The following is a 13,434-nucleotide window of genomic DNA, read 5'->3' on the forward strand; positions in this document are numbered from 1 at the left end:
CAGTAAACCTCTCCCTTGGAAAAAAACAAAGTTATTAAACCAGTAAAGGTGAAACTAATTGTGAGAGAACATACAAAACATACAAATTTTATATCTTTTGTTAAATGTTTACCCCAGCAAACAAACAAAACCAATAAGACTTTTATGCATTATGTGGAGATAAAATATGATTGTGGTATACTGGCTCTTTATAGATTAGCTTCTAGACACCAGGGGATGACCTATTCGTAGATAAGGAGGGGTGGAAAAATACAGTGTGACAATTTAAAGACAGAGCTCTTTCCCTTCTCACTTGGCCTAAAGAGATCAGGATTTTTTTTTTCCTCTGTAGGAGCCTTGTCACACCCTGGATTGAACAAAATCCAACTTTAGCATATTTAGCCATATTATATTTTACATATTTTTTTAAATTAATAAAATTTTTTTAAACCTCAGGTTTTCTGGAAGATCAAGATGGTTTATATAAATGAGATCCTGAGAAAATACTGATAGCAGGTAGACTAGCTACATGAAAGAGAATTTTTAATTTCCAGACATCCCCTTCTCCCGTAAAAAAGAAGCAGAAAAGGAAAATACTTAGAACATGCTACTGAAGATAGGATATTGTTAAATTCATAAAAATTTCCCTTATTTGCCCATAGTCACAGCACAGTTTCTACCTTATCCCTTATTTTGAAAACTAAACTTATCCTGGCCTCTGTGATGTCTTACTCTATCTTTTCCTCTCCTGCTCTCTTTCTGGTGTCCTTTTGGTTCCTCAAATGCTCTAGGCACTTTCCCACTGGAGTGCGTGGCAGCAGCGTTCCCTTATGTGGAAGGCCCCTGCTAGAGATAAACTCCCTCACCTTCTTCAAGTTCTTGCTCAGATGTCACCTTCTGGATAAGGACTAGTGTCCTCCCTTCCTAGTCCTCATGGACATTCTTTCCCTGCTCTGTTATCTGCTCGTAAACGTGTCAATTTCTCATATACTGTAAAATTTATTTTTTTGTTATATGTTTTATTTATTATCTACCTTCCCCTACTAGATTGCTCCTTGAGAATAAGGATATGTGTCCATTTTGGTCACTAACAGTACCCAAGTGTTTGTCACAGTACCTGGTAGGTAGTAGGCACTCAGCATAGATTTGTAGAATAAATTAAAATGTGTTCTGTAGACTCTTTACTAGCGTTGACGAAAAGTCCAGTATACTATTCTGGGTGCAAACACCATACTTTTTCCCCTCCTCAGGTGTATTCCTTGGACTCTGCCGACTCTTTTCAAAGCTTCTATAGTCCCCACAAGGCTCAGATGAAGAATCCTATACTGGAACGCCTGGCAGAGCAGATCGCAACTCTGTGTGCCACCCTGAAGGAGTACCCAGCTGTGCGGTATCGGGGGTAAGGCAGTGCACCAGTCTGCTTTGCCTGGCAGCCTGTCCACTGAGTGGGGAACTATCCCCAGCTCCTCCTCCAGCCTTAAAATTCCTCTGGCAGTTGTCTCAAGCAGATCAAGATTTGTGCTTCTCTCACTTACTCTTCTAATATTTTTGTTATTTTTAAAAATTTTACTGTGGAATATATCCATGCAAGAAAAGAACATAAAACATCTTTTAAAATATTTTTTATTGTGAAATATAACATATATACAAAAAAAGCAATTTTCAAGGTACATTTTAACAAGTAATTACAGAACAGATTTCAAAGTTTGTTATGAGTTATCATTCCACAGTTTCAGATTTTTCCTTCTGGCTGCTCCAAAACACTGGAAGCTAAAAGAAGTATCATTATAGTGATTAAGCAGTCATACTTGTTTGTTAAATCCTGGCTCCTCTGTTATAACTCCTCCTTCTCCTTTGATCCTATTCCTAATCTATAGGGGTCTTTGGGCTATCCTCATTCTAACTTTCCCATGTTGAAAGGGGTGTCAACAATATAGGACAGGGGATGGGATTAGATACTCTTGAAGACTGGCCTCTGAGTTTCAGATTTTATCTGGCCTAGCAACCCTCTGGAAGTTATATGTTTCTGGAGGATAAATTTAGTACATGAAGCTTTTGTAGAGTTTCAGTTAGACCCCTAGGTGTTCTTTAGGGTTACTAGAAATCATGTTGGTTGGGGTATGGCAAACCATGGCAATCAGCAATATCTAGCTGAAGCCTTCAGAATAGCCTCTCAACTCCATTTGAAGTCTCTCAGCCACTGATACCTTATTTTCTTACATTTCTTTTTTCCCTTTTTTGGTCAGATAGGCATTGTTACTCCTTTGGTGCTAGGACCAGATTCAACCCTGGGAGTCTTGTCCCCCATTGTCAGAGAGATTTTCACCCTGAATGTTATGTCCCATGTTGCAAAGTTGAGCTTAGAGAGAGGCCACACCTGAGTAACTAAAGAGGTTTCCTTGAGGCAACTCTTGGGCATAATTATAGTTAGGCTAGCTTCTCCACTCTAGAAATGAGTTTCATTAGGGCACACCTCAAAATCAAAGGCTTGTTCTATTTTCTTGGGAGTCCCTAATGTTTGAGAGAACACCAGGGGTTTCCCAGATGGGAAAATTTAATATTTCCACATTTTTCCTTCTGTCCACCAAGACCTACCTATAAAATACTTTATAATTTTCAGCCTACCACAGTCTGGGATGTCTCCAGGTATTATATTAAGCTATACAGAATTGCAAGACCTCATTCCCATTGTAGGTTCCATGTGTTTGGATTGTAATAAACTATCCAGACAGGTTGATTGTGTATTGCAAAAAATTTAGATTCTAGGCACAATAAACCTCTGCTGTTAGTCTTATACAGTAAGTGAAGCTCTAGAGTACATACACTATCATCTTTTACCCTGTATTTTTTTTTTAAAAAAATATGAACATTCTTTTTTTTAATCACATGGTTGTATATTCATCATGATCATTTCTTAGAACATTTGCATCAATTCAGAAAAAGAAATAAAAAGAAAACAGAAAAAATTCATGCATACCATACCCCTTACCCCTTTCATTGATCACTAGCATTTCAATCTACTAAATTTATTATAACATTTGTTCCCCCTATTATTTATTTATTTTTAATCCATATGTTTTACTCATTTGTCTGTAAAGTAGATGAAAGAAGCATCAGACACAAGGTTTTCACAATCACACAATCACATTGCAAAAGCTATATCATTATACAATCATCTTCAAGAAACATGGCTACTGGAACACAGCTCAACATTTTCAGGCAGTTCCCTCCAGCCTCTCTGTTATGCCTTAACTAAAAAAAGGTGATATCTATTTAATGCGTAAGAATAGCCTCCAGGATAACCTCTTGACTCTGGAATCTCTCAGCATTGACACTTTATTTTGTCTCATTTCTCTCTTTCGCTTTCGGTTGAGAAGGTTTTCTCAATCCCTTGGTGCTGAGTCTCAGCTCATTCTAGGATTTCTGTCCCACGTTGTCAGGAAGGTCCACACCCCTGGGAGTCATGTCCCATGTAGAGAGAGGGAGGGCATGAGTTTGCTTGTTGTGCTGACTGAGAGAGAGAGGCAACATATGAACAACAAAAGAGGTTCACTTGGGCGTGACTCTTAGGCCTCCTAATTTTAAGTAGGCTTAGCCTATCCTTTGCGGGGTTAAGTTTCATATGAACAAACCCCAAGATTGGGGGCTCAGCCTATCGCTTTGGTTGTCCACACTCCTTGTGAGAATATCAAGAATTTTCCACTTGCAGAAGTTGAATTTTCCCCCTTTCCCACTGTTCCCCCAAGGGAACTTTGCAAATACTTTTTTATTCACTGTTCAGATCCTTCTGTGATTTATCAAGGCATCATAAAATCTCATGCCCTACTCTTATGGTAAAGAACATGAAACATTTGTGTTTACTTGTTGAGTAACAAAAAGGTAGTAACCATAACCTCATTTTCCTTCTGTTTTTAAACTCTTTCAAACCTTAGAAAAAACAAGTATCATCTTTGCAGAAGATATTTCAGAGTAAAATAAAATACAAAGTCAAAGAATGATTCTCCTAAGGACATATTCTTTAGATTTTATAAAGTCACTCATTCTCACTTACTTGCCATGTGCAGAGTTATGGGAAGGACACAAAGCTAAAGATATAGTCCTTCCCTTAGAAAGCCCCTGGTCTGGGTGGGTAGATCAGACATATATACAAACAGCTGTACCATATAACTGTGACACCAGTGCCCTAGGACAGTACAAACCAAGAGCTTGGGTGTTCCAGAGTAGGGAGAGAACCCTTCAAGCTGTGAGGATCAAGAATGGATTCAGACTAAAGATGATATTTGAATTGGGTCTTGAAGGAAATTGTTCTAGTTTGCTAGCTGCCAGAATGCAATATACCAGAATCAGAATGGCTTTTAAAAAGAGGAATTTAATGAGTTGCTGGTTTATAGTTCTAAGGCCCAGAAAATGTCCCAATTAAAGCAAGTCTATAGAAATATCCAATCTAAGGCATCCAGGGAAAGATACCTTGGTTCAAGAAGGCCAGTGAAGTTCAGGGTTTCTTTCGCAAGTGGAAGGGCACATGGCGAACACAGTCAGGGTCTCTCTCTCATCTGGAAGGGCACATGGTGAACACGGCATCATCTGCTAGCTTCTTCTCCTGGCTTCCTGTTTCATGAAGCTCCCCGGGAGGCATTTTCCTTCTTCATCTACAAAGGTCGCTGGCTGGTGGACTCTGCTTCTCATGGCTATGTTATTCTACTCTCTCTGAATCTCCCATTCTTCAAAATGTTTCCTCTTTTATAGGACTCCAGGAGCTCCTCAAGACCCACCCAAATGGGTGGAGACATGTCGTCACCTAATCCAGTTTAAGAACCACTCTTGACTAAATTACATCCTCCAGGGAGATGATCTGATTACAGTTTCAAACATACAGTATTGAATAGGGATTATTCTACCTTTGTGAAATGGGATTTTGATTAAAACATGGCTTTTCTAGGGGACATACATCCTTTCAAACCAGCACAGATATGTTAGGCTTTCAATAGACTGATGAAGAGAAAGGACATTTTATGAGGACAGTTTGCTCTTGCTATTGGTATGAGCAACAATGTGGAGTTGGAAAAACAAATCATGTTTGGGGAGAACTGATAGTTCAGTACCTTAGGTGTGCAGAGCAAAGGTGCGATATGAACCCATTTCTGAAGGTCCTCCAATGCCACGTTTGGGATTGTCCCCTTTTTTTGGCTATCAGTAAAAAACCTTTGGAGGATTTGGGAGGACAGCAAAAGCAGTGATGTGGGGGCATGATGATGGAAGTGGTAAGCAGGGTCAGAATAAGGAGAAACCAGAAGTGGGGAGGTTAAGCAGGGGGCCATTACAAGCAGAACTAAGGGATAGGATTAGGATTTAGAGGGATTGGATTAGGGATAGAAAGGCGAGGATGAAATCAAAGAGAGTGAGAAGGTAGATTTGGCAGGATTCAGGAATTCGAAGATTGGAGGTCGTTCGGGAAGGAGTTAAGGTTGCCTGTAGGCATTGAAGTGACGTGAGAGAGCAGGGTGGTGCCAAGGATCATTTGCTATACTTCTCCTTATTGCTTCATTGTCTCCTGAACTTTTAGCCTTAGTAAAATGCCTCCTTGTTGTTGCCTCATTGTTGTCCCATTGTCCAGCCTCCCTCAGTTATTGCTATTCACTGACCAAAGGCTTGTGGGAGTTAAGAAATGAGGGCCTCAGCTATTTTGCCCGACAGTGTGGTGGGAGCTTAGCGTAGCCATGCGGGAGGGACAGGGGCTCGTTACAGAGCTGCCTGAGCACACAGTGGAACACCAAGCACAGGTTTCGGGTAGCAGCCATGTAATAAAGTCAGGTGGAGTCCAGGAAATGCCATCAGGCTTAGCTCAGGGGAAAAGCCAGAAGTTCTCACTTTTCTCTTTGGTGATTTTCTCTTTTGTTTGATACCTACAAACAAAAATGAGACCCAAGAGAATTTGAATTGAAGGAAATGAGAATCACGTGGGTAGGCTCATGCATCTGATCGTGGGAAAAGGACGAATGGTTGGGATCCTCTGCTGAAGTGTGGTTGTTTAGCTGAAGCTGCCTGGAAGGACTCTCTCTGCTTCCGTTTAAATAGTTAAAAAAGGGGAAGGGAGTGAAAAATCATTTTTTTACATTATAAGCATGGAGCTAAGTATTTTATTTAATTTTTTCTTTTAGACTATGCTTGTAATATATTAATGTATTCTCATTGTAAAAAAAAAAGTAATATAGATAAGATCTACGTCTCACTTGAACCTATGTACACCTTCCTGCCCTCTTTCCTGGGTGTGATCGGTGTCATTATCATCATTGGGTGGATGGGTATTTCACTGTGACACCCTTCCTTTGTCAGGGAATACAAAGACAATGCCTTGCTGGCTCAGCTAATCCAGGACAAGCTTGATGCCTATAAAGCTGATGACCCAACAATGGGGGAGGTGAGTCTGGATTGGTTGTTTTGCCAAATGACCACTGTGTTTATGCAATAGTCCTGGGGACAACTGGATGCCACCACTGGGAGAATGCATGTGGATACTGCCTTTCTTGCATATTGGCCTTCAGTGAAATACTGAAATGCTCAAAGCCCGTGGCGGCAGGGTGACACGGAGCATCTTCAGTGTAACTAGATGACCAACTTGTCTGTTTGCCTGGGATTGTCCCAGCTTTTCAGTGCCGCTAGAAATCCCTCAGTAGTACAGTTTACAAGCAGAATGTTAATACTAGTACAGTCTACAAACATTATTCCGATTTCACCAGTTTTTCATTTATTATTTGTGTTTGTGTGTATGTATGCAATTTAATCACATCTATAGATTTATGCAAACTCCACCACAATCAAGATACAGAATGTTCCATCATTCTCCAGGTTTCAAACAGTCCCAGGAGGCCTCTTAGTTCCAGGCAAACGGGGGTGGCTGGTTACCCTATCTGTGGCTGATCCTAGGTGGTCTTTTCCTACATAAACTCACTTTGAACCCTAGCCACAGTTTTCTATCTGCTTCAGAGGACCCACAAAATAAGATAAAAACCTTGAATTCTTCCATGGTTTTCTGGTTGAGTAGTGAATAGACCATTCAGTACCATTTTGGTAGAGTTGTACTTCAGAATTCACTTACTGTTGCTCAATTTTACCAGAGGAGTTACACTAGTTGTAGAGGCTGGAGTTGGATGGTGTGGTTTGTTGAAAGCATCTCTCTGTCTCCTTCCCAGGGCCCAGACAAAGCCCGCTCCCAGCTCCTGATCCTGGATCGTGGATTCGACCCCAGTTCCCCTGTACTCCATGAATTGACTTTTCAGGCTATGAGCTATGATCTGCTGCCTATTGAAAATGATGTATACAAGTAAGTATAGTGTTATAGACCCCAGAGTCACTGTAGTTGCAAAAGAACCAAATGTCTCTCCCATTTAAAAAGGACATTTTTAATCCTAGGAAAAGCAGGTACATTTTTTTTTTAATTTTTATTTATTTATTTATTTATTCAACATAACAACCTTCACAAACATTCTTACCATATGATCATTCCATTCTTGATATATAATCAGTGACTCACAATATCATCACTTAGTTATGTATTCATCATCATACTCATTTCTTGGAACATTTGCATCAATTCAGAAAAAGAAATAAAAGGACAACAGAAAACCATTCATACATACCAAACCCCTTACGCCTCCCTTTCATTGATCACTAGCATTTCAATCTACTAAATTTATTGTAACATTTGTTCCCCTTGTTATTTATTTATTTTTAATCCATATGTCTTATTTGTCTGTCGATAAGGTAGATAAAGGGATCATCAGACACAAGGTTTTCACAATCTCACAGTCACATTAAAAGCAGGTACATTGATACAGTCTTTTGTTTTTTTTACAGATTGGGAAAAAGCTTCAGCCATTAAATACCTTGCAGCAAGGTTTTTCTTTTTTTTCTTTTTCCAAATATATTTATTAATTAAATAAAATAAAACAACATACATAATCAGTAATTCGCAATATCATTACTTAGTTGCATATTCATCATTTCTTAGAACATTTGCATTAATTCAGAAAAAGAAATAAAAAGACAATAGAAAAAGAAGTGAAACGAACACAGGAAAGGAAAAAAAAAAGGATTATACCTACCATACCCCTTACCCCTTGCTTTCATTGATCACTAGCATTTCAAACTAAATTTATTTTAGCATTTGTTCCCCCTATTATTTATTTTTATTCCATATGTTCTGCTCCTTTGTTGACAAGGTAGATAAAAGGAGCATCAGACACAGGGTTTTCCCAATCACACAGTCACATTGTGACAGCTGTATCATTATTCAATCATCCTCAAGAAACATGGCTACTGGAACACAGCTCTACATTTGCAGGCAGTTCCCTCCAGCCTCTCCATTACATCTTGAATAACAAGATGATATCTACTTGATGCGTAAGAATAACCTCCAGGATAACCTCTCGACTCTGTTTGGAATCTCTCAGCCATTGACACTTAGTCTCATTTCCCTCTTCCCCCTTTTGGTTGAGAAGGTTTTCTCAATCCCTTGATGCTAAGTCTCAGCTCATTCTAGGGTTTTTCTCAATCCCTTGATGCTGAGTCTCTGCTCATTCCAAGATCTCTGTCCCACATTGCCAGGAAGGTACACACCCCTGGGAGTCATGTCCCACATAGAGAGGGGTAGGGTGATGAGACTGCTCGTTGTGTTGGCTGGAGAGAGAGGCCACATCTGAGCAACAAAAGAGGCTCTCTTGGGGGTGACTCTTAGGCCTAAATTTTAAGTAGACTTGACCTATCCTTTGCGGGGTTAAGTTTCATATGAACAAACCCCAAGACTGGGGGCTCAGCCTATAGCTTTGGTTGTCCACACTGCTTGTGAGAATATCAAGAATTCAACTTGGGGAAGTTGAATTTCTCCCCGTTCTCAGCACTCCCCGAAGTGGGCTTTGCAGATACTTTTCCACTCACTGATCGAATCACTCTGGGATTCATCGGGGCATCACTCTGGACAAACCAGCAAAATCTCATGTCCTACCTGAGATTCCAAGTACTTATGGCATTCAATCAAACTATCTACATAAGTTATATTAGGAAGTGCACTAGTCAAAATATAAATTTTGTAATAAATAAACATTTTTTGCTTTAGTCTCACACAGAAGGTGACATTTTAAAATATTAATTACCATCTATTTTCAGTACCCTGCAATGACATTCCTTTGTTCTTCCTCATGCAAAAACATTTTTAAAATTGTACCTTATACATTTCACTATTATTATACACTCTAGGCATTCCTAGATTATACCATCTCAATCTTTAACATCTATCTTTCTTTCTGATTTCATTTATGTCCCTAGCCCTCCTCCCTCTATCATTCTCACATGCAGCTTCATTCAGTGTTTTAACATAATTATACTACAGTTAGGTAGTATTGTGCTGTCTGTTTCTGAGTTTTTGTATCCAGTCCTGTTGCACAGTCTGTATCCCTTCAGTTCCAATTACCCAATATCTTACCCTATTTCTATCTCCTGATGGTCTCTGTTATGAACAATATATTCCAAGTTTATTCACTAATGTCAGTTCATATCAATGAGACCATACAGTATTTGTTCTTTAGTTTTTGGCTAGTCTCACTCAGCATAAACATTGATACAGTCTTGCTGCTCAGCCTATAAACTTTTCTGTGATACAGTCTTGCTGCTCAGCCAAAAATCACATGGCATTTTGAACCAAAAACTCATGCCCCTTTCTGAACAGAAATAAGAACTTCAGGTGTTTAGTTCACATTTCATACCACTCAGTTTATATTCTGCTTAGATATGTTAGTATGTTGATTTTTTTTTTTTTTACTTTTTGTATCTTATTAACACTTCAAACTCCAAATTATAGGCCATGAAATACGATTATAAATCTATAGATAGTAGTTTCTTACTAAATTTTCTTTGCAGAGATGCTGTTTTCTTCATTATAAAGGACCTTTTTTCTTGGTAGCAATGATCAGAAATTCAATTTCTAAAAACAGTTTTCCTGTTTATGGAAACATGTCCCATGTCATTTATTATAGAGTATTGATTTCAATGGTAGTAGCTTCAAAAATGAAGGTTCTAAAAATACAAGTGAATCTCACCACTTCTCCCTTTTGATACCTTTAATTCTTGGTTTTCCTTTAGATGTTAATGATTTCCCATGTAAAAATATGCTGAGGGCCATTTCCAGGTAGTTGCTGAAGCTGTTTAGGTATCATATATCTGAGGATGGTACCCCAGTCCTTTCTCAGAGAGGGAAAAATATGATCTTTGCCTTTCCCATTTAAGTAACTATAAACTCATGTATATGCTGACTTTTTTCTTGAACCAGATGGCTTGGGTGGAACCCACGCTAGCCAACCCTGAGGATTGTAAAACAAAATTTCAAGTTGTTTGCCTTTGATTAGAGCTTTGAGTCTCTCCCTGCCTAAGGAATTTTAATCTTTTGGTGTTCATGCAGCAGACCTGAGTGACACATCAAATGGTTGAGTAGCTAATTCTGAAATCATTCATGTGAACAACTGTCTGCTGGGGGCCATGAGCTGTTGTCTTTATAACCAAAGAGGATCAGATGAATTTTGTGGGTAAGCGCTCTCCACCTGAGTCACCTCCCTTTTCTAGGTATGAGACGAGTGGCATCGGAGAGGCACGGGTGAAGGAAGTGCTCCTGGATGAGGACGACGACCTCTGGATAACACTACGCCACAAGCACATTGCAGAGGTGTCCCAGTAAGAGCTCCCTTTCCTCTAGGTTTCTCCAAGGGCTAAATGTTTCTCCCCAGTCGCTGTTAATGATGTGGGTACTCTGGGCAACCTGGGTTGAGGTGACCAGTGGATGAATTTTTTTCCTTGGTGGAGTTGCCAACATACGAACCAATATTGATAAATCCCTTCTGTTCTCTAAGCTTGAGTTACACCGACTTTGTGAGGTTGGAAGGTCCATTCTGTAATAGGGTTGCTTTTAGTATTCATGGAAAGCATTTAAAGCTCTCTCAGCAAAATGCTTTATAAACACTAAACATTTAAAACCATTCCATTACATTGAGAGAGTCAAACACCATCACATACAATTAGACTTTGCTTTATATAGCTGGTAGTTCATCTTCTTCCCCTGTTGTTATACCTAAAATTTCTGAGCAAAGGCTAGTATATATAGGAAACTGTACCTTATTCTGAAAATGTTTCTAGATGTTTCTAATTCCAATGCATTGTTATAATAAGACCTTTAAAATATAAAGATACTGCTTTTGTAAAAATACGGTCTGCTACATTGAGTTGGTGATATCCATAGGAAATTCATTAGGAAGAGTGAGAAATAATAAAGCCTTGGATAGTCCTGTTCTTTACAAAAGTGGTAGCCAAACTTTTTTAATCACCCAACTTTAAAAAATGTTGGCCCACATTTCCAGTATTTAAATTTATTTATTAATTGAATATATGCTTTATTGTACACAATATACTAAAAAACATAAATTTGAAAAGGATGAGGTTATTAAATATAAATAGATATTTTCATATTTTCTTCTATCTTCCCCTGGAATCATCTGATGCACCCACTTTGGAGACCACTAGGTTACAATTTTAATTATGGAAATTATATATAGTTCTGCCTTTTCTTAGAAAATCACTTTAAATGCTTATCTTCTTGGCAAGAAAACTCACCACATATTACTAAAGGAAGAATATTGCACTGCTTATGTAGCATCTGTGTAGAGGCACTTAATGTTGCTTTAACACTTAACTGCCTCCTTCTGTTTTCAGGGAGGTCACCCGTTCTCTGAAAGATTTTTCTTCTAGCAAGAGAATGAATACTGGAGAAAAGGTAAACCTATAATAATGTTCAAATGCTCTAATTCCTTTTTACTCTCTAGGAGTGGTAAGGATGGCTCCTCAGTTCAGGACTTGTGGGCTAGGGAGGTTATGTTCCTCTCTTCATTTAACATCATTTTTTCTTCTTTTTTGGGGGGTGGGGGGGGTGCATGGTCTGGGAATCGAATCCAGGTCTCCTGCATAGAAGGCAAGCATTCTGTCACTGAACCACCATTTAACATCATTTTATTTTACTTCTGCATTAAAGATTCAAATCTGGAGTCCCTATCTTTTTATATTATAGAGAGCTTCTTTTTGTTATTTTGAGGATTAGTATTTCATTATTTTGGATCATGATCTATTTAAGCCAGAAGAGCTGTGAAATGTTTTTTTGTTTGTTTGTTTGTGGGTAGAGTTAAAATTCATAATTTAATTTACCTGGGTTTCTCCTTATCCAGAGTTTTCATCAAAGGTTGCTCTGTTAATTTGCTAGCTGCTAGAATGCAATGTATTAGAACTAGAACGGCTTTTATAAAGGGGAGTTTAATAAGTTACAAGTTTACAGTTCTAAGGAAGTGAAATTGTCCAAATTAAGGCACCAACAAGAGATTACCGTCACTCAAGAAAGACTGATGGGTCGGGAGCAGCACCTCTGTCAGCTAGGAAGTCACGTGGCTGGCATCTGCTGGTCCCTTGCTCCTGGGCTCCATTACTTTCAGCCTCTGTTCCTGTGGGGTTCTTCACTTTGCTTCTCTGGGGCTGGCTTTCATCTCTTGGCTTCCCTTGGCTCTCTCCAGGTTCTGGCTTGCTTAACATCTCATGGAGATGTCTGCTGGGCCCAGGCATCTGCAGACATCTTTGTCTCTGTTTTCCACATGTATACACACCTGTGCTGTGTAGTTTCTGTCATTTCTGAGGCTTCTGTTGTTTCTCATTTCTGGCTCTCTCCAAATTATTTCCTCTTTTAAAGGATTCCAGTAAACTAATCAAGACCCATCTGGAATGGGTAGAGTTACATCTCCATATAATCAAAAGCTCACATGCACAATTGGGTGTGTCACATCTTGTCTAATCCAAATGTCTTGCCTACAGTACTGATAGGGATTTAAAAAAAAACAGCTGCTCCCACAAGATTGGATCAGGTTTAAAACATGGCTTTTTTGGGGGTACATAATACTTTCAAACCAGCACAGTTTCCTACCCATCTAAGTCAAGAGAAATGAATTTACCAAAATGCAGTTCCGATTGGTTTATTCCCTTGCTTAAACCCATTTCGGGTCTTCCTGCTCCCCTTACAATAAAGGCCTCTGCATGGGCATGCCTTATAAGGCCCCAGTCATCAGGCCCCCATAGACCTCTCTCCAGTCTCATATCTGCTTCCCTCTGTCTTGTTCCACTTTCCCCTTATTCCAGCCAGGCCAGATTCCTCTTGCCTCCCTGGACCTTGCCTTCTTAAGTCCTGGTTCTTCACCTCAGGCATCACTTCCTCAGGGAAGCCTTCTCTGACTCCCTAGTTTAGGAGCCTCTGCTATGTGTAGCCATACTACCTCATGACTCCCCTAGCAGGGTGTTACTGTCACTTTAATGTAATGGCTTCTTTGTCTAGAAGTTAAACTAACTTCTGGGAGGCAGGGTTTTTTTTTTTTTTTGGCTTTT

The 13,434-nt window shown here is 39.2% G+C and overlaps 1 protein-coding gene across 4 annotated transcripts in view; it reads left to right on the forward strand.

Moving 5' to 3' along the window:
- Positions 1 to 13,434, forward strand: part of STXBP1 (syntaxin binding protein 1) — a 130,966-nt gene that overhangs the window by 87,779 nt on the left and 29,753 nt on the right. For all 4 annotated transcript variants that reach the window (XM_077145614.1, XM_077145597.1, XM_077145609.1 and 1 more), the window contains exons 7-11: positions 1,230 to 1,378; positions 6,313 to 6,397; positions 7,170 to 7,300; positions 10,591 to 10,698; positions 11,731 to 11,791. In XM_077145614.1, coding sequence (XP_077001729.1) covers positions 1,230 to 1,378; positions 6,313 to 6,397; positions 7,170 to 7,300; positions 10,591 to 10,698; positions 11,731 to 11,791 — 534 coding nt within the window. The remainder of the gene's footprint in view (positions 1 to 1,229; positions 1,379 to 6,312; positions 6,398 to 7,169; positions 7,301 to 10,590; positions 10,699 to 11,730; positions 11,792 to 13,434) is intronic.

This window comes from Tamandua tetradactyla, chromosome 2 (assembly GCF_023851605.1).
Source record: "Tamandua tetradactyla isolate mTamTet1 chromosome 2, mTamTet1.pri, whole genome shotgun sequence".
Classification (NCBI taxonomy): domain Eukaryota; kingdom Metazoa; phylum Chordata; class Mammalia; order Pilosa; family Myrmecophagidae; genus Tamandua; species Tamandua tetradactyla.